The sequence below is a fragment of the Erinaceus europaeus genome, chromosome 3, assembly GCF_950295315.1.
Source record: "Erinaceus europaeus chromosome 3, mEriEur2.1, whole genome shotgun sequence".
Lineage (NCBI taxonomy): Eukaryota > Metazoa > Chordata > Mammalia > Eulipotyphla > Erinaceidae > Erinaceus > Erinaceus europaeus.
In genome coordinates, this window is record NC_080164.1 from 132,069,008 (window position 1) to 132,091,057 (window position 22,050).

Consider the following 22,050-nt stretch of genomic DNA (forward strand, 5'->3'; position numbering starts at 1 on the left):
GTTAAATAAACACAGTACAGGGAGTCGGGCGGTAGCGCAGTGGGTTAAGCACAGGTGGCGCAAAGCCCAAGGACTGGAGCAAGGATCCCGGTTTGAGCCCCCAGCTCTCCACCTGCAAGGGAGTCGCTTCACATACAGTGAAGCAGGTCTGTAGGTGTCTATCTTTCTCTCCCCCTCTCTGCATTTCTCTTTGTCCTATCCAACAACGATGACAACAATAATAACTACAACAACAACAAAAAACAAGGGCAACAAAAGGAATAAATATTTTTTTAATTTTAAATAAATATAGTATGAAGAGCAAGGACCCACAAAAGGATTCCGGTTCAAGCCCCTGGCCCATCATCTGCAGGGGGGGGCACTTCATAAGCAATGAAGCAGGTCTCTCCCTGTCTATCTTGCCCCTCCCATCTCAATTTCTCTCTGTCTTATCCAATAAAAAAAAAGGAAAGAAATGTTTCTCACATAGAAGTATTTTAAAAATGTGAAGTAAAAGCTGGGTTTGTACAGTGGTACTGTACCAGAAAGAGATCCAGAGTTTCCCTAGAACCACATTAAAAAATAATTAATTGACTCACAAACAGGTTTACTATTTTAGTTCAAACTTTCTCATTGCTCTAAGAGTACAAATTTTTTCAACAATTATAAACAACTATCCAATCATTTTCTTTCTTAAGTATAAAAATCCAGAGCCATAAAACATGTGTCTTTTCTCAGAAACTCTTTGAAAACCTTAATTTCCTACAGATTTTCCATTTCAGTAATGTAGTCTTCAAAGCAACCACTTTACTGAAAGTGTCTTTTTCCAGAGAGAAAAATATTAGACTAAAATATGAGAGCCCTAATTAAATATTTATTAAAAACAAAACAAACAAAATTCTAGACACATCTGGCACTGACAGAGTATTTCTTACATTTTCCCCTTTTTCTCTTGCTCCTTTACTGGGACTACATGGTATTCTATTTACCTCTTTTATTCATTTTCCCTTAACCAATTTCTTAGTTTCCCTTATCCCATCCCCCATCCTATTCTTTCATTGACCATAACAAACAGGCTTACTAGAAGTAGAGAGAAGAAAAGAAAAAAGGTAAACTCTAGATTATTTCTATGCTACACCTTCTAATAAAGTACCAAATCATATCCTTGACCTCAGCCACAGCGACTACAATGCCATCTTACTATTCCATCATCTTAAACTTTGCTCCTCTAAAATATAGTAATATATACACAAAACTGTCCAGAAAAAAAATCTAAAATATATACTTCTGTAACAAATAAAGATCTATAATACAAGCAGTGTAAAAAAGAACTCTAAAAAGTAAGCACCTTTTATTTCAACGATACAAACCTGGAGTGACAAAGGATTGCTTCCATCCTGAGCTTTATTCCAACATGCAACTAGTTTTTCTACATTCCCTGCACAGATATAGCAGAGATATGCCTGAGTCTGCAGGAGGCTGTCCCCTTCACTTTCAAGCCTGCTTCCCAAAAGATCTACAAATTAAGAGAGAAACAAAACAAGATTTTACCCAAGGGAATTTGTATTTGAGGTCCTGAACAGTTCCACACTGTCAGAAGTAGAAATTAAACTTTATAACTAGTAAGTAGTGGATAGAAACAAAGCCATGCTATAAATATTCATTTAAATGAATGGCAGTGTATGACAAATTGTATATAACAAAAGATTTCATGAATTTCTGTATATTATATTAGAAAAAATAGGAAAAAAGTTATGGGACATACACTCAACAGAGTATTAAGCAGCAATAAAAAGAGATGATACTGTATCCTTTAGGATAAAGTGGATAAAATTGAAGATTATGCTCAGTGAAGCAAGTAAGGAGGTCAAGGACAACTACAGAATCATTTCACTCATATGCGGAACATTAACAACTTTACATGTGTACCAATAACTATATTTACTATCTACTATAAACCATTAAGCCCCCCATAAATAAATAAATAAATAAATAAGTACTAACTACCACTCACAGAGAAAAAGCCTAATAAACTTTTTATTCTATTTCACATTAGATACATTTGTAAACAACAGTCAAAATGGTGGCACATTTGAAACAAATGTGGTAATTAGGACTGCTATAAATTGATATTAGGGTGCTCAGGAGTTGGTTCAGTGGATAAGGCATTGTAGTACTCACAAGCAGGAGGTCCCTAGTTCAATCCCCAGCAGCACATGTACCAGAGTGATGTCTGGTTCCTTCTCTCTTTCCTTCTACCTTCCTCATTAATAAATAAAATATTTTTAAATAAATAAATAAGCTGATATCAGGGGCGGGGGCAGACAGCATAATGGTTATGCAAAGAGATTCTCATGCCTGAGGCCCCAAAGTCCCAGGTTCAATCCCCTGTACCACCATAAGCCAGAGCTGAGCAGTGCTCTGGTAAAAAATAAATAAATAAGTTGACATTATCATTGGTAATCAGGTATACTATAAATAATTTATGATAAGATCTTAAATTTTTTTCTTCTGCTTTCATAAATTTTTTTTCCTGCCTCAAGGATTTAACCAGCAGGAACTTCATGCCTGTGTGATTCCACTACTTCTGGCATATTTTCTCTTTTAATTTTTCTAGATTGAGGGTGAGAGACGGAGAAAGAGGTAGAGAGAGATAATAGTGGTCCATTGCTTAGGAAGCTTTCTCCTTTCAAAGTACTCCCCTGTGGTATCCAGGGGCTTGGACCCAGGTCCTCATACATGGCAATGTGTGTGCTCTACTAAGTAAGCTATCTCCTATTCCCTCTCATGACATTTCCAAGATAGCAAATGGTTAGCTTATTCTTATATAACCAGCCTAAAGCTTCTCACAAATAACAATATTTATCCCATAGCTATTCATTTGGCCATGACCTTCAATGGTAACATATTCATGTATTATAATTGTTAACTTTAATAAGCTGGTATATGTTAGGTGAGAGCTGATAATGTGCCATTTTATAGATGAATAAATTTAGGTTTAGAAATTTTTGTTTTGTTTTCTTTTTCCAGGAAAAATAAAAGTATTTTTTCTTAGTTCATTTAGCTAATATGTAGCAGAGACAAGAAGCCAAGCCTGGTCCATCTAAAATAATTTTTAAAAATCCTATTAGAAATTATGACTATCTTTGGAGAAATGATGAAGTCAACAATTCAACTCTGGTTGTTCCCAGGGCTTCACCACTCTCGGTTGATTTTTCAGACAGAATAAGAGAGACTGAAGCAGCGAGAAAAAGAAAGATACCACAACAATCAAGCTTCCTCCAATGTGGCAGGGGCCAGGTAACCCACAGTAAAGCAGGTGTACTATCCAGTTATGCTATTTTGTCAGCTCAAGAACTTCTTTTTCATATTTGTAATTCTAGGTATACAAAAATCTTTAATAAAACCTACCACTAGTTTACTTAGAGCAACCCACATCATTTCTATATAAGCATCATAAATATAAAGCTAATTTTGTTTTTTCTTGCCTCCAGGGTTACTTGGTGCCTACACTACAAATCCACTGCTCCTGGAGGTAATTTTTTCCCCTATTTTGCTGCTCTTATGTTGTTACTGTTGCCACTGATGCTGGATAGGACAGGCATAAATCAAGGGAGGAGGGGAAGACAGAAGGGGAGAGAAAGTTAAAACACCTGCATACCTGCTTCACCACCTATGAAGTGACCCCCTGTAGGTGGGGAGCTGGGGGCTCAAACCTGGAGATTTACTCCAGTCCTTGCACTTCGCACCACATGCACTTAACCCACTGCACTACTGCCTGTCCCCAGCTAATTTTCTTACCACAAAGAGTTGAAAATTCATCTGGTTTTGCATAAGTCAATACTGCAGCTAATGCCTCTTTCCAATTTTTAAGGTGACATGATTCAACAATCTCTTTCCAGTTCTTCATCACCACTGCAGTAATTAGCTTTGGGAAAGAAAATAAAGGGAGAATTGACAGCCTGTAGTACATTAATACAAATAAACTTTGACTCATATCTCTTAAACCATTGTTCATAATATCACGTACTACATAAAGCAAAGTAAAGTAGAACCTGGAACCAAATTACATAAAAGATGGTATTATCTTTCCTCAAAAAAAAAAAAAAAAAAGAGAAGAAAAAAAATCATATAAACATACCAATTTTTCTTTCTTTCCTCTTTTTTTTTTTTCCACCAGGGTTATTTCTGGGGATTCAGTGCCTACACAACTTCAGTGGTTATTTTCTTCTAAGTATAAACAGTAGAGAGTGAAAGGCACAGCAAGGCAGAAGGATGGTAGAGTGGGACAGGACTGGATAGAGGTACCCTAATTCAGCTCCACATGTATATAACATGCCCTCTCTAGGCCCCTATTTACTAAATTCTAAGAAGCAGTCTTGTATATATGAAGTCTTGGACTCAGTCCCTGATAGCATGCATAATCTCTTTTATGAATTTTGAGAAGGTAGGTTGGAAAATGAGAGCTCACCACAGACTCATAGCCCAGTTGGATTTCTGGCACAAGGGAGATGCTCTATCACTGGAAGAAACTCTGGTGTTGTGGTGTCTCTCTCCCTCTCTAACTGAATGAAAAAGCAGTCCAGGGTGGTGAAGCTGTACATGTATGAAGCATCAGCTACACACACACACACACACACACACACGCACGCACGCACGCACGGAAGAAAAAGTATAGGATATTATCAGAACATTTACTGAGAAGACATAACTTGGTTGAATAGATCACAAAAAACTTTCTAAGCATATAGAGATTTGAGATATGAAGTTGGAATTATTTCACCTAAAAAATAAAATAAATAAATAAAACTCAGGGAGCCAGGAAATGGGTATCACACTTTGCTATACATGAACACCCAGGGGCAAGTCCCTGGCCACCACATGGGTGTGCCTGCACAGGGGAAGTTTCACAAACAGTGATATGGTGCTGTTTTTTTTTCTCCTTCTAGCCCTCCCCCCAAACCCCCAACTCTCACTCTGTGGTTAAAAAAAGGAAGAGTCCACCAAGAGCAGAGCAGTTGTGCAGGCACAGAGCTCCAGATAAACCTAGTGGCAAGGAAATAACAACAATAACAAGGGGCAGGGAGGGGAGGAGAGGGTAGGGAGAAGGAGAAGAAGGGGAGAAGGAACAAAGGAACGGAGGAAGGGATGGAAGGGGGGAGGGAAGGATGGAGGAAGAGAGGGAAGGGGGGAGGGAGGAAGGGAGGAAGGAAGGAAGGGAGCCAGCCAGCTAGCTACCCTGGGAGGTGGTAGAGTAGATGAAATGCTGGACCCTCAAGCATGAGGTCCCTGAGTTTAATCCCCAGCATCATATGCACCAGTGATGCTCTGGTTCTTTCTTCTTCTTTCTCATAAATGAATAAACATTTAAGTAAAACGGAAAAAAAAACAATATTCAGCAGACCCAAGGGTCCCAAAAGGTAGTGGTAGTGGCTGACAGAGGTAGGATGGGGATTGTAAAGGAGTTGAAACTCAGTTCCCTATGGTTGAAGATTACAATTTGGAAGATGTGGTGTGCTGACACCTAACATAGGAAGAGGTGAAACTGAACCTCTGTGATGATAAATCTTGTAAATAAAACATTTTCTCAACAAAGTGACCAAAAGCAAAGAAAAAAGAAAAGAAATGAAACAAACAAAGCCCAGGCCAAGGAAACAAGTATAAAGTCTGTAGGGAGAAACATGTGAGGGATTAAAAGGCAGTCAGGGGTGGGGGTGGGTGGCTGGGGAGAATAGAGATCTAAGAAGGATGACAGAGGACCTAGTGGGGATTGTATTACTATATGGGAAACCGGGGAATGTTACACATGTACAAACTATTGTATTTGCTGTTGAATGTAAAACATTAATTCCCCAATAAAGAAAAAAAAAAAAAAAAAAGGCAGTCAGTTTGGCAGAAAGGTAACAGTGCAGTGTCATTAGATAAAGCTGGGAGAATGATATCAACCAATGCTGGCAGGACTGAAAATAGGGACAACTTTCACAAAAAAGGAAACTAAATAATATCAAACAAGACTTTAAAATGTCCAGAGTCTCTAGTAATCTGGAAGTTGGAGGTGTAATTCAGTAGTACAAGAAATACTTCTATAAATGAGACCCTGAATTTCATCTCTAGTATTCTATCTTCAAAATAAATGAAAATACTGAGCTTCTTTGCACCACAAGATCCTCTTCTAGGATTACAGCCTCAATAAAAGAGCAGAAATTCATATAACTCTTCAGGCATAGCAAAGATGCTTATCATAATACTATTTACATTAGGAAAATCCTAGTAGCTACCTAAACAATGACAAATAAAGGCAGTAATATATTCTATATTATAGAGTACAACTGATCAATCACAATATTTGTAAGAATCTTTAATGATATGGGAAAATGTTCACAATAAAAGTGACAAAATTGGGGAGACAGCATAAAGTTAGGCAAAAAGAATTTCATGCCTGTGGTACCAATGATTCTAGGTTCCAGCACAAGCCAGTGCTAAGCAGTACTTTGGTTAAAAAGAAAAAAAGAAAAAAACAAACAAAACCGTAAGTATCGGTGATAACACCTATAAGCAAAATTATATACTATGATCTTTACTGATTCAAAGATTCTACAAATATATTGAGGTATGAAAGAATAGTGATGGAAAATTAGGAGGCCTTAGAAATTTTCTATGTGTAAACTTTACTACAATAAGTATTTTCATTTTATTAGTTTTAAAAAATATATTATTTGTTACATATCAGAGAGAGTAAGTGAGTTTCACCTGAGGCAGAGACAAGGAGAGGCAGGCTAGAGCACCATTCTGGAATAACCACACCAAACTGCCAACAATATGATTTCTAAGTTAGGGAATAATGGATGTGATTATTGCTGATTTCTTTTTCTTGCATTTAATCATCTATAATAAGAGTTTGATTTTAATAACATATAAAGGTTATACTTAAAATCTATTTTTAAAATAGCATACCCTGGTAATTTTGCTTTGGGATTTTGCAAAATACTTTTTCTGCGTTCGAGCCAAGAGTTCTTGTCCACCTGCTATGGCCAATATAATGGCATCAGCCATTCGATTATCATGTAAACAAAGATCAACAGCACTCTCAAAATTACCCGTCAGCAGAGCCTGAGTTATTAAACCATCAACATCTGCAATGAAGAAACAATACACTCAAGTTTAAATAACATTTCTCTTACAATAAAAAATACTACACATAACAATTGTTAGATGTGCAGCAATGAAGAACACAAAACTAATTTCTAAATATAAACTGGCAGAATTATTTCTAACAGAAGCTGTTGAGATATGTTAAGACATACTGACAGTAGTGGTCAGGGAAGTGGTGCAGTGGTCAAGCTTTGAACTCTCAAGCATGAGGTCCTGAGTTCGATCCCCAGCAGCACATGTGCCAGAGTGATGTCTGGTTCTTTCTCTTCTCCTATCTTTCTCATAAATAAAATATTAAAGGGTGGGGGGAACCAGGTGGTGGCGTACTTGGTTGAGCGCACATTACGGTGCACAAGGACCCAGGTTCAAGCCCCTGGTCCCCACCTGCAGGGGGAAAGTTTCACAAGTGGTGAAACAGTGCTGCAGATATCTCTCTGTCTCTTGCCCTCTCTATCTCCCCCTTCTTCTCAATTTCTGGCTATCTCTATTCAATAAATAAATAAAGATACTAAAAAAAAAAAAAAAGACATACTGACATGCATATAAATTAACACATTCCTCAGATTGTCTAAACTGTATTAATAAATAAAAGGTTATCATACAGTTTTTATCACAAAGGATTCAGAATATTCCTCCAGTTTCTAAGATGCTGGTTACATGTGTTGTGATAACTTGAGTTTTTCTTTGCAGCCCTCATGACAAACAATTTAACTTAAATTGAGATTATCTACTTTCAAATGTTTTTTTTTTCTATAAATATTTATTTATTTCCTTTTGATGCCCTTGTTGTTTTTGTTAGTTATTATTGTTGTTGATGCTGTCGTTGTTGGATAAGACAGAGAGAAATGAAGAGAAGAGGGGAAGATAGAGAGGGGGAGAGAAAGATAAGACAACTGCAGACCTGCTTCACCACTTGTGAAGTGACTCCCCTGCAGGTGGGGAGCTGGGGGCTCGAACCAGGATCCTTACGAATCCTTGTGCTTTGTGCCACGTTCACTTAACCCACTGCACTACTGCCCGACTCCCTTTCAAATGGTTTTTAAAAAATTAAAACCGGGAGTCGGGCTGTAGCGCAGCGGACTAAGCGCAGGTGGCGCAAAGCACAAGGACCGGCATAAGGATCCCAGTTCGAAACCCGGCTCCCCACCTGCAGGGGAGTCGCTTCACAGGCGGTGAAGCAGGTCTGCAGGTGTCTATTTTTCTCTCCTCCTCGCTGTCTTCCCCTCCTCTCTCCATTTCTCTCTGTCCTATCCAACAACGACAACAACAATAATAACTACAACAATAAAACAACAAGGGCAACAAAAGGGAATAAATAAATAAAATAAATATTAAAAAAAAATTAAAACCAGTAAGTACTTACCCCCACTGATAGAGATATTAAAAGTTCCTCCAGGTAATGGTAGAAATTCAGAGTCTTGTTTTTCCTTTTTAATGCGCTAAAGAGATACAAAGGACAGCAATTTAGTTAGATGGAAACTGTGGACTAATTTAGTAGCAAAGCAAAACCTGCTAATTAGTTATATGCCAAGTTACTACAGAAAAAAGTTCTCAGATTGATGTTTACACTAAGATCTATGACCTCCCTGAGTATTAACTCCTATTATACAATCGTGAATGGGACCGGGAGGTGGCACACCTGATTGAGCGCAAATGTTACACTGTACAAGGACCAAGGTTCAAGCCCCCAGTCCCCACCTGCAGGGGGAAAGCTTCATGAGTGGTGAAGCAGGGCTGCAAGTATCTCTGTCTCTCACTCTCCCTATCTCACCCTTCTCTCTTGATTAATGGTTGCCTCTATCCAATAAATAAAGATAATAGAAAACCCATTATACAATCAAAATAAAGTCAAGGTTGAGGGGCCAGGTGGTGGCACACCTGGTTGAGTGCACATGTTACAGTGTGGAAGGACCTGGGTTTAAGCCCCCCATCCCCACCTACAGGCAAGAAGCTTTACAAGTGGTAAAACAGTGTTACAGGTGCCTATCTCTCTCCCTCTCTATCGCCCCCATCCCTCTCAATTTCTGGCTGTCTCTATCCAATAAATAAATAATCAAAAAAATTTAAAAATAAACAATAAAAGCCAAGGTTGACAGAACAATGTTAAACAAACTTAAGTGTACATATTCATTTTTGGTAGATCAGATTGAAGCTAAAAAATCTCTTATCTTCTTAGACATCTCAGCTAAGAGTGACTTGCGATATGCAAAATATTCATATTTAGAATTACACTTTACTTAGCTTTCTGTAGCTGATTTTTTTAATTGAAATATAACTGACATATAACATCATGGTTTCAGGTGTACAACATAAAAATTCAGACAGTTGTATATGTTGCAAAATGATCGTTATAGTCCTTAACATCTACTGTCATGCATAGTTACAGAACTTCTCTTGTGATAAGTTTGTTTGTTTGTTTGCTTTGCTTCCAGGGTTATTGCTGGGGCTCAGTGCCTGCACTACAAATCCACTGTTTCTGGAGGCCATTTTTCCCATTTTGTTGCCCTTGTTGTTGTTGCCATTGCTGTTGCTGTTGGGTAGGGCAGAGAGAAATGGAGAGAGGAGGGGAAGACAGAGAGGGGTAGAGAAAGACAGACACCTGCAGACCTGTTTCACCACCTGTGAAGATATGCTCCTACAGGTAGGGAGCCAGGGACTCGAACCAGGATCCTTACGCAGGTCCTTGAGCTTCATACTATGTGTGCTTAACCTGCTGCGCTACTGCCCCGCACCCTTGATGAGTATATATATTAAAATGAATCTTAAAAAATAAAGATCTGGGAGTCAAGCAGTAGCGCAGTGGGTTAAGCGCACTTGGCGCAAAGCGCAAGGACTGGCCTAAGGATCCTGGTTCGAGCCCCCAGTTCCCCACCTGCAGGGGGGTCACTTCACAGGTGGTGAAGCAGGTCTGGAGGTGTCTACCTTTCTCTCCTCTTCTCTGTCTTCCTTCCCTTCCTCTCTCCATTTCTCTCTGCTATCTAACAACAATGGCATCAATAACAGCAACAGTAATAACTACAACAATAAAAAACAAGAGCAACAAAAGGGAAAATAAATAAATATTAAAAATATAAAAAATAAATAAATAAAGAGCCAGGGGGTCAGGCAGTAGCGCAGCAGGTTAAGTGCACATGGCACTAAGCACAAGACCAGCATACGGATCCCGGTTCGAACCCCCAGCTCTTCACCTACAGGAGGGTCACTTCACAGGTGGTGAAGCATGTCTGCAGGTGTCTTGTCTTCCCCTCTTCTCTCAATTTCTCTCTGTCCTATCCAACAACGAGAGCAATGACAACAATAATAACAACAACAATGGCAACAAAAGGGAATAATGGACTTGTAGTGCAGGCACCAAGCCCCAGCAATAACTCTAGAGGCAAAATAAATAAATAAATAAACAAACAGACAGCATAGTCTGGTTGTGATGCAATGGATAAGCACTGGACTTTCAAACATGAGGTTCCAAATTCAATCCCTGGCAGCACATGTGCCAGAGTGATGCCTGGTTTACTCTCTCTCCTCTACCTGTCTCATTAATAAACAAATAAAATCTGTAAAAAAAAAAAAAAAAAGAGAGAGAGAAAGAAGAAAAATATAATAGTATATTGCTAAAAAAAAACAAATCCTTTCTCTACTAAGCTTAAAAATTTAAAAAAAGGCAAAACATACATCAAAGATTACATGTATTTGTTTTACTTACACATCTGCATATGAAGCACCTAATATTCAAAATCGGGCATTTCACAATGGGCAATTTTATTGCAGAGGACAGTATAACATTTTCTATAAATAATGCTTAATTGACTACTGTAGGCAATTAACAGTAACCATAATTCTTTCCCCAACTAAAGTGGTTTAGGTTTTAAAACTAAAAGATAACTTTTTTCCAAACTTAAGTTATTCACAATAAGGGATAAATCAAATACTATATTTTACTAACAAACTTTGTATGAGTTACTATGCTAGGTAAAATAAGAAAAGGAGTACTGGATGATTTTACCTCACTAAAAACTATTTCAAATACTTTTTAAGTCCATACTGGTACCTACTGTTTTTGTTAAATGTGTAATATTCTTATCTATTAATTTACTTATGTTTCCAAATAATTCTCTATCTGATAATATAAATTATTTAGCCGACTAAAATATACTTCGGTAATTTATAACTGTTTAGACATTCCTAAATAAATTTAAATGTTTAGTTAAAATATATCCATATCCTTTACTCTCAGCTTAATTAATGCTAAAAAAAAAAATCTACTTCTGAGGAGAAAAAAATATTTTTACTTATTCATTTTTATTGCTACCAGAGTTATTGCTTTGGCTTGGTGCCAGCACTATGAATCCACAGCTCCCTGGTAGCCATTTTTTTCTCATTTTTTTTTAACTAGATAGGACAGAGAAAAATTGAGATAAGGGGGAGAGAGAAGGGAAGAAAGATAGACACCTGTAGACCTGCTTCAAGGCTTGTGAAGCACCTCTCCTTGCATTTGGGGGGTGGGGGCTTAAACCTAGGTCCTCGTGCATGTAACATGTGCACTCAACCAGGTATGCCACTGGCCAGCCCCGCCCCCCAAAATTATGATCCTCTTGCAATAATCTAAAATTATTGATGAATTCTATTTTTCTTTGTGCTTGGCTCAAGCATGTGTGATTCTATTGCTCCCAGGTCAACTTTTACATTCTTCTCATTTCAGTTAGAGTAAGAGAAAGAAGACACTGCTTTTATCCAATTCATGCTAGCTATTAAACTCAAGCAAAAACTACCATAGTCATGGGCCCCTAGAAACATGCCTAAAATGGACTTAACAAGCTTTATTCCATACTAAGACCCCTAATCTCATCTGCTCTTTTTTTTTTTTTGATTCCTGTTCATGAATCATTTTGTCTCTATTTATGTCCTGCCACCTTCCAGATACCAAGTTGCAGATGCTACCATGCTTCCACCCTGACTTCTCTGGGCAGACAATCTTACCAATGTATCTTGGAACCTCACCTCTCCAGAGCCCTACACAACTAGGGAAAGATAAAAACAGGTTGGGGATATGGATTAGCCTGCCAAAGCCCAAATCCAGTGGAGAAGCAATTATAGAAGCCAGACTCCTGCCTCCTGCACCCTAAAAATAGCTTTGATCCATACTTCCAGTGGGGGAGAAGTGACAGGAAGAAGAGGGTAAGAGAGAGCTCTGAACTCCAGCTCCATCAGCACCCAGAGAGAGAAGACAAAAAGGAGAATTAATCTGGATGTAGTAAAAGGGTCATGTGTGGCTTAGAGGAAGAGAGGATTGGACCTGGAGGGAAAAGGGGGCAATTATGTACAAATACAGACTGGAAGTTGTAGAGATGACAGTTAAACCATATCTGCAACCTTGGGAGAACCATGGTGGTTTGCAGTGGAGGGACTTGGGATTCAGAACTCTGGTGATGGGAATGGTGGAGAATTAGCCCCTGGTTGACATGTATCTTAGCAAATCAATACTGAATCACTAAAACAAACAAACAAACAAGTAAATAGTAAGAGGAAAAAAAGTGAGAAGAAGATACGCTGCAGCCCTGCTCCACCATCTATGGAGCTTTTCCAGTGTGAGCCATGTAGTATCCATGTGGTACCAGGGCTCAAACCTGAGTCCTTGCACATGGTAAGGCATGAGCTCTACCAAGTGAACAAACCCCCAGCTGCTATAAATTCTTTTCTAACTCAGTAAAAGATAGTCAGATACATCCCATAATCAGGCTATATAACTATGTAAGAAAATAATGAAAAATGTCAAAGTTGAAAATCAAGAACCCACTGATTAATTTCCCAAAATGAATTATAATTGGGAGGGAAGAAAAGTCAATTATAGAAAATTTCTTTGTTGTTGTTGTAGTTATTATTGCTGTCGTCGTTGTTGGACAGGACAGAGAGAAATAAAGAGAGATGGGGAAGACAAAGAGGGGGAGAGAAAGGTAGACACCTTCAGACCTGCTTCACCGCCTGTGAAGCAACTCCCCTACAGGTGGAGAGCCAGGGGCTCAAACCAGGATCCTGGTGCTGGTCCTTGCACTTTGCACCACGTGCGCTTAACCCGCTGCGCTACCAACCGACTCCCCAAATTAATGATTTTAAAAACATAAAAGTAAAAAGAAAAAAATTAATGACACAACTTTGTGTTCAAGGACTCTTTTAAGTTAGTTAAAATAATTGTCAATTACTGTGGTCCGCGAAGTGGCGTAGCGATAAAGCTTTGGACTCTCAAGCATGAGGTCCTGAGTTCGATCCCCAGCAGTACATGTGCCAGAGTGATCTCTGGTTCTTTTCTCTCTCCTCCTATCTTTCTCATTAATAAATAAATAAAATCTTTTAAAAAAATAATTGTCAATTACAACTCAGAACATGTGTAATCCATTGAACCAGTTTATTTAATGAAAAATTCTACAGCAAAACTAATTTAAAGGCCTGTGCCTTTGACAGTAGACCCTAAATATCAATGTGTAAAGAAATAAATACTAAATTTACATACACAATATGAATTTCTGAACAGAATCTCTTATCAGGTTGGCATCCTGATACTTATCTTTCCAAACTAAGTAAATCTCACATCAGCTATTAATTAATCCAGAAACTAGGCTTCAAAAGGGAGATTCTTTCAGTCTAATAGACTCCCACCTATATAACACCTCCAGGAAAACAATATATTTCCACTTTATCTCTGAACAAGTTAGTAATCAAGAAAAACTTGCATACTTCAAAGTGAGATAAGTGATTATCAAGTATTTCCCCAACATAATTAAAAATAAAAAAAAAATCAGTACCTCTCCCAAGAGCTGCTCTTCAGCAGCGGGGCTTTCCTCCCCATCACTCTGTGCTACTTGGTCAGAGTCTTTAAGAGCCTTTGGTACACAAACAATCATAGAGGAAATCGAAGAATGCAGCGTTAAGTTTATTAGTGAACAAGAAAGGCAAAAGAGCCAACCAACAACATTCAGAACAAGTTTTATTATAAGGTAAAATTTATTTCAGAAACACCATTAGAACAAAAGCAAAGAGCCATTAACCACTACCACCATACCCTTCTTTCCCATCAAATGTACCTCAGCAATACAGATCTTTATCTTAAAATATGTGAGCAATTACTGATGTTGTGTTTTCCCCCTTTTGAAAATTCAAACACAAAAGGAAAACATACTCTACCAGTTAAACTTTTGCTATTTTGGAATGATTCACTTAATAAAATATTTAGAATCTACATTTCTTATAGTGTAAAGCAATAACACTCAAATTTCTGAAATTACATTTCCTTTTCGTTATGACCTAAGCCAACATTTTAGAAGGCAGCTATTTTTAAGGGTCTTCTTACCACATAAGGTCCATCCACTTCATTCAAAGCCAAAGCGATCTGAAATAATAATAATAATAATGGGAATAATAATCCACCTACTAAATGGAATTCTAGTTACAGTAAACATTCACCTTTTACTCCATTCTCTTTGGCAAAAATCCACATTAAGTTCAGATCAGGGATATTATATCTTTTTTTTTATTGCCTCCAGGGTTATTGCTGGTGCTTGGTGCCTTCATTATGAATCCACTGCTCCTGGAGGCCATTTTTTCCCATTTAGTTGTCCTTGTTGTTACTGCTGTTATTGTTGTTATTGCTTGGATAGGACAGACAGAAACAGAGAACGGTGGGGAAGACAGAGAGAGGAGAGAAAGACACCTGCAGACCTGCTTCATCACTTATAAAGTAACAACCCCCCTGTAGGTGGGGAGCACGAGGCTTGAACTGGGATCAACCAGTCCTTGCGCTTCACGCCATGTGCACTTAACCCACTGTACGGTATACCACCCAGGCCCCAAGGATATTATATCTTAAGAAAGAATAAAATCTGCAGATTTTGTTTCTAAATGGCATGGAGTTCTGTTGTACCTAAGTCATTTTCATTTGTAAGACTAATCTCAAAACAAATTTTCTTCTATTCTGTTTTAAATGGAAAAAAAAAAAAATAGAATGAGTGGTCCGGGAGGTGGTGCAATGGATAAAGTACTGGACTCTCAAGCATGAGGTTCTGAGTTCAATCCCATCACAATCTACCACTGTGATGTCTGGTTCTTTCTCTCTCTTTCTCATGAATAAATAAATATTCTTTGAAAATTTTTAAAAAACTAGAAAAAGGACCGGGTGGTGGCTCACCTGGTTGAGCGTACATGTTACAATGCTCAAGGACCCAGGTTCGAGCTCCCAGTCCCCACCTGCAAGGGGAAAGTTTCACAAGGGGTGAAGCAGGTCTGCAGGTGTCTTTCTTTCTCTTTCCCTCTCTATCTCCTCTACCTTCTCGATTCCTGGCTGCCTCTATTCAATAAATAAAGATAATTTAAAAAAAAACTAGAATGATAATAAAATTTTTTAAAATATTTATTTAGGTAGTCAGTATGGGAAGAACTGCTGTTAGAAGTATTTTGACAATTAGATTCTATATCCTCATTTTTTGCTATCAGGTATGCAGTAAAAAGTTTTATATTAATCTCTTACTAACTTTAAAAAAGGTTTATAGCATTAATGACTCTAGACTAATAAAGTAAGGGGAAAAAAAAATTCTAGGGTCCACCCAAAACCTAGATATACACCAGTTTCTGTGAGAGAGAGCTTATGTTCACACGTATCCATAAACTACTGCAAAATATATACCTGAAAGCAGAAGTACACTAGAGTTTGCAGTGAGTACCTCCCTAACACTTCCTCTCCACTATTCCAAGCTTTGGGTCCATGATTGCTCAACAATTTGTTTGGCTTCGTATGTTAACTCTCTTTTCAATCACCAGGTTCCAGATGCCACCAGGATGCTGGCCAGGCTTCCCTGGATTGAAGACCCCACCAATGTGTCCTGGAGCTCCGCTTCCCCAGAGACCCACCCTACCAGGGAAAGAGAGAGGCAGACTGGGAGTATGGACAGACCAGTCAACGCCCATGTTCAGCGGGGAAGCAATTACAGAAGCCAGACCTTCTACCTTCTGCAACCCTCAACGACCCTGGGTCCATGCTCCCAGAGGGCTAGAGAGTGGGAAAGCTATCATGGGAGGGGGTGGGTTATGGAGATTGGGTGGTGGGAATTGTGTGGAGTTGTAGCCCTCCTACCCTATGGTTTTGTTAATTAATCCTTTCTTAAATAAAAAAAAATTAAAAAAAAAAATCTAGCACAGCTCAGAAAGGGGAGCACACAACTTTCTATATGTAAAGTCCTAGGCTAGATCCCTGGCACCACATCGAAGCAGCATGGAATCAGCAGGAGAAGGAACTTTATGGAGCAGTGCTTTGGTGCTTCTCCTCCTCTGTCTTTCTCTTCTCTCTTGCTCTCTAGGTATGTTTTTTAAAAATGTGAGGGGCCAGGTGGTGGCACACTTGGTTAAGTGCATATACTACGGTGTACAAGGACCCAGGTTCAAGCTCCTGGTCCCTACCAGCAGGGGGGAAGCTTCAAAAGTGACAAGTGGTGAAGTACGGCTACAGGTATCTCTTTCTCTCTTCCTCTCCTTCTTCTTCCCCTCTCAATTCCTTTCTCTCTAGCCAATTAAAAAAAATGGGTTTGGAGAGGCTGCAAGCATGAAATCTTTGTTCATTCTTAACATCACATTAAAAAAACAAAACAACACCAAAAAAAAAAAAGAAAGAAAGAAAGAAAACAAAGAAATGAGCAAAACATAGCCAGGAGGAAGTGGGACTTGGTTGTGACCCCAGGCCTACCTAACATCTAAGAGCACCATGGCACTGCTAAGAGTGGATAGAAAGCAACCTCCACCACGTATGAAACGACCCGGCAACACGGTAAAAAAACTAGTAACTTTTAAAGAATTACGTAGGGCTAACCCAAATTATAATCAAGGAATCTAGAGTATTTCCTCCAAGGTTTCCAAAGTCAGGGCCTCTACTACTATTCATGTCAACATTGTCAAGTAATAATTAGATCTCTCTTTGAGAAGAAAATTATAAAAATGGATTTAATGTATGATTTCTATTTAGATATTTATTATTTTAAATACAGTTCCAGGGTATTAACCTGGTGCCTTGTACATGTGTGATATCATCAAGTGTCCCCCCTGGTCCAAATTTCTTGCCTTTCTTCCTTCAGATAAAACAGACATTGAGATACACCACAGCACCAATTCAACAGCCATACAGCTAGTTCCCCAAAAGCCATCCATGGTGCTCCATGTGCTGTAGGGCTCAAAATCAGGTGACACCTATACTCTACAGAAAAAGTCATCTCCAAACCCATTCTACATTTTAAAAGCAAATTTTTCTTTAAAGTTAGGATATTAAGGATAACTTGAACTTTCTGCTTATCTAGGTCAGTACAATAAATTAGCTTTATTATAAAATATTTACTCATTAGCTGAATCAACTCAATTGGAAATTACACGTTAAAGCCATAAACAGCTAGGATGGGTAACTATAATAACTTGAAACACTGTTTTGTTATTTGTCAGAGAGCTATTTCAATAGTTTCCTTTATCTCCTTCCTGCAGGATCATTTGTTAGGCATACTCTTATAAATCTAACTGTTACTTCTAATGTTTGAGACTCAGTTTCTTTCAAGGCTCAATTCTTTTTGATGAACCTCATTAAAGTCTGAATTAAAGGCAACCCTGGGGGTCAGGTGGTGGTGCAGCGGGCTAAGCACACATGGCACAGGGCAGACCGGCGTAAGGATCCCGGTTCGAGGTCCCGGCTCCCCACCTGCAGGGGAGTCGCTTCACAGGCAGTGAAGCAGGTCTGCAGGTGTCTGTCTTTCTCCCCACCTCTGTCTTCCTCTCCTCTCTCCATTTGTCTCTGTCCTATCCAACAACGAATGACATCAACCATAACAATAATAACCACAACAAGGCTACAACAAGGGCAACAAAAAAGGGGGGGGGGGGGACTGGCCTCCAGGAGCAGTGGATTTATGATGCAGGCACTGAGCCCCAGCAATAACCCTGGAGGCAAAAAAAAGGCAATCCTAGGACTAGGCAGTGGCACATTTGGTTAAGTGCATGTGTTACCATGTGCAAGGACCTAGGTTCAAGCCCCAGCCCTCAGCTGCAGGGAGAAAACTTCATGAGTGGTGAAGCAGTGCTGCAGGTGTCTGTCTGTCTGTCTCTCTCTTCTTTCCCTCCCTCCTCAATTTCTATACTAACAAATAAGTAAATAAAGTTAAAGCGAGGGCAGAGGTGGGGGGTAGTCGGGCAGTGGCACACCGGGTAAAGCACACATAACAGGACACCTGCACAAGGATCTTGGTTGAATCCCCTAGCTTCCTACCGGGGGGAGGGGGGGGGGTTTTCCCACAAGTGGTGAAGCAGGTCTGCAGGTGTCTCTCTCCCTCTCTATCTCCCCCGCCCCTCTCAATTTCTCTCTGTCCTATCCAATAAAAATGAAAAATGGCCTCCAGAAGTAGCAGATTTATAGTGCAGGTACCAATCCTAGATATTTTTTAAAAAAGTCAATCCTAGCAGTTTCTGTATCTAGGTATAGGGCTGAGAGCTTCACATATAACACTATATATTCCTCATTTGGGCAATCAGACACAAATTCATATTAAATACTTACTGAATGATTTAAAATACTGTGCACATCATTTTTATTTAAAAATCAAACAAACAAAAAGCCCCATGCTACAAACCCAGAGGTAGCACAGTGGAAAAGCCTTAGACCCTCTAACATGAGCTCTTGAGATCAATGCCTGGCATCACATGTGCCACAGCGGCACTTTGGTTCTCTCTCGCTCTCCCAATCTTGCTCATTATTAAATCAACATATAAAAATTTTTTACCCAGGTGTCCAACAACAGATGAGTGGCTGAGCAAGTTGTGGTATATATACACAATGGAATACTACTCAGCTGTAAAAAATGGTGACTTCACCGTTTTCAGCCGATCTTGGATGGACCTTGAAAAATTCATATTAAGTGAAATAAGTCAGAAACAGAAGGATGAATATGGGATGATCTCATTCTCAAGCAGAAGTTGAAAAACAAGATCAGAAAAGAAAACACAAGTAGAACCTGAAATGGAATTGGCATATCGCACCAACGTAAATGACTCTGGGGAGGGTGGGTGGTGAGAATACAGGTCCATGAAGGATAATAGAGGACCTAGTGGGGGTTGTATTATTATATGGGAAACTGGGGAATGTTATGCATGTATAAACTATTGTATTTACTGTTGAATGTAAAACATTAATTCCCCAATAAAGAAATTTAAAAAACTGCTATGAAAAAAATAAATAAATCAACATATAAAAACTTTTAAAAATCCTGTGCTATATGAAAAATTTTAGTTAAATAGTTACAACCCTTTATGGTTCCTGAGTTACCTTCTTTCCTAAATCTTCTTTTTTGTATCCTAGAAGTTCAAGGTATTTTCCACGAGAATCATCCTCAAAGTTTACCTATAAAAAATGATAAAATCTTTCAACAAATGCTTGCATTTGAAGACCTAAATTTAATTAATCAGATTCCAAGTAGAATTACTAAAGATATGTAAAGTCTGCCTATCAGTAGGAGGTTCACTATAAGAATCCAAAGAGTAGATTTATAAAATAAAACTTTATAAAATTACTTTTAATAGAAAGTATAGTAGTAATTAATTATCATGGTTAAATAGTCTACTTTTAAACTATAAATTATTTAAGTAAAAACTAACAACAAAAGATTATATTAGGGAACCAGGCGGTAGCGCAGAGGGTTAAGCGCAGGTGGCGCAAAGCTCGGCGTGAGGATCCCGGTTCGAGCCCCCGGCTCCCCACCTGCAGGGGAGTCGCTTCACAGGTGGTGAAGCAGGTCTGCAGGTGTCTCTCTTTCTCTTCCCCTCTCTGTCTTTCCCTCCTCTCTCCATTTCTCTCTGTCCTGTCCAACAACGATGACATCAATAACCACTACAACAATAAAACAAAGAGAACAACAAAAGGGAATAAATAAATAAATATTTTTTAAAAGATTATATTAGTATACTTTATTTATGCAAAATATTAATTGACCTGTAATTTCCCCCAATATCAATACCTAATTACAAAATAGAATATAATTTTAAAATTTCACTTTATTCTATTGAAAAATTATTTTAATTGGGAAATTCACTATAAAAAAAACCCCAGATATTCTAGAGGCGGCAAAATGAAATACTAGAAAATTCTGTTACCGGGAGTCAGGCAGTAGTACAGCGGGTTAAGCGCACATGACGCGAAGCGCAAGGACCAGTGTAAGGATCCAGGTTCGAGCCCCTCACTCCCCACCTGCAGGGGAGTCGCTTCACAGGTAGTGAAGCAGGTCTGCAGGTGTCTGTCTTTCTCTCCCCATCTTTGTCTTCCCCTCCTCTCTCCACTTCTCTCTGTCCTATCTAACAAAGATGACATCAATAACAACAATAATAACTACAACAATAAAGAAAAATAACAAGGGCAACAAAAGGGAAAATAAATAAATATTTTTTTTAATTAAAAAAAAAAAAATTCTGTTACCAATACTGTCAGAAATGCATTTTAGTAAAAGAGGATAAGAAAGACCATTAATCAGGGCAGGGGTAGATAGCATAATGGTTATGTAAACAGACTCTCATGCCTGAGGCTCTGAAGTCCCAGGTTCAATCCCCACACCACCATAAGCCAGAGCTGATCTGGTTAAAAAAAAATAATAATACAATTAAAAATAAAAACAAAACAACAACAAAAAAGACCATTAATCTTTGTGCCTATATCTTCTCCCTTTACCCCATTTTCTTTAACTGCATCTGCTACAAGAATTAAATATCCTATGGTTTAATTTTTTTTAATTTTTATTGGGGTGTTAATGGTTTGCAGTATAATTTTTTCACACAGGCACAGCCTCTCATCTCCCCTTGACTGGTGTCTGAGAGACATAACCAGAACCCCAATGTCCCTTCCTCCTGCTCTATATTTTTACTATCCTAAGGTATATTCTAGTTCTATAATAGATCGTTAAGTGTTATATCTCACTCAAATAAAACCACTGTATTCACTTATTTGCTCTAGTCCTCTTTCCTCCTCCTCCTCTCTCATGAATAAATTTTAAAAAATTGTTTTAATACCAACTTTACCTTCAAAAAGGACCACACATTTTTTTCGAACTCGGTCTGGGAAGCCTCAATTTTTTTCTGACAATAACTACCAAATCCTTGTGACTGCACGACTTGCTGAAGCTGGTCAGACCGGCTGAGAAATTCCTTTTCTGTTACAACCTGGCTGATGAACACATGGTGGTGCTGCTGCTGCTCAGCTCCCTGCTGAGTTTGCACTTTGACATTCTCAAAGGTAACCAGTTTGCCTCCAAACTATAAAACAAGAAGAGAAAAAAAGCCATTTTGAACCATAAGAACACAGCCTTAAAATGTGTTTATTATAAACCTGCTAATGGAATAAACTGTGGCCTAAATAAATACAAAGTTGGATGAAATTAGCTCCCTCTTGAACAATGTAACCCCATCCTTCTAGATAAAATGTGCTATTTCTATTTACTTTGTTCCAATATTTATAATCTACTTGTTATAGCTACCTTTCACATATTCAGTGATTATTCTCTTTAAGTGCCAGGTAAACGTCCTATCTTCCACCCTGAATATCCACAACGTAATATATAGCATACTCTGGAAAATCATGACATACGTTTCTTTCTTTTTTGTTTAAGTTTTAAATTTTACTTATTTTATTAGATAGGATAGAGAGGAATTGAGGAGAAAGTGGGGTAGAGAGAGAGACGGACACTATAAAACTGCTTCACTGCTCATAAAGCTTTCCCTCTGCAGGTAGGGACCAGGGATTTGAATTTGGGTCATTGCATATGGTAATGTATGCACTCAACCACGTGCAACACCACGTGACCCCCATGATATTTTTCTTTTGAAAAATGTGCCATGGTTTTCTTGACAATCCAATACACACACACACAC

At 38.5% G+C, this 22,050-nt stretch overlaps 1 protein-coding gene across 42 annotated transcripts in view; it reads right to left on the minus strand.

The window, feature by feature from the left end:
* Positions 1 to 22,050, minus strand: part of SEC31A (SEC31 homolog A, COPII coat complex component) — a 114,820-nt gene that overhangs the window by 39,549 nt on the left and 53,221 nt on the right. For 18 of the 42 annotated variants that reach the window (XM_060187945.1, XM_060187944.1, XM_060187977.1 and 15 more), the window contains 8 exons: positions 21,202 to 21,435; positions 19,463 to 19,537; positions 14,471 to 14,509; positions 13,926 to 14,003; positions 8,495 to 8,570; positions 6,934 to 7,112; positions 3,781 to 3,907; positions 1,350 to 1,495 (listed from right to left, as the gene is read on the minus strand). In XM_060187945.1, the coding sequence (XP_060043928.1) occupies positions 1,350 to 1,495; positions 3,781 to 3,907; positions 6,934 to 7,112; positions 8,495 to 8,570; positions 13,926 to 14,003; positions 14,471 to 14,509; positions 19,463 to 19,537; positions 21,202 to 21,435 (954 nt within the window). The remainder of the gene's footprint in view (positions 1 to 1,349; positions 1,496 to 3,780; positions 3,908 to 6,933; positions 7,113 to 8,494; positions 8,571 to 13,925; positions 14,004 to 14,470; positions 14,510 to 19,462; positions 19,538 to 21,201; positions 21,436 to 22,050) is intronic. The other 24 variants (XM_060187984.1, XM_060187973.1, XM_060187969.1 and 21 more) reach the window with 2 other exon arrangements.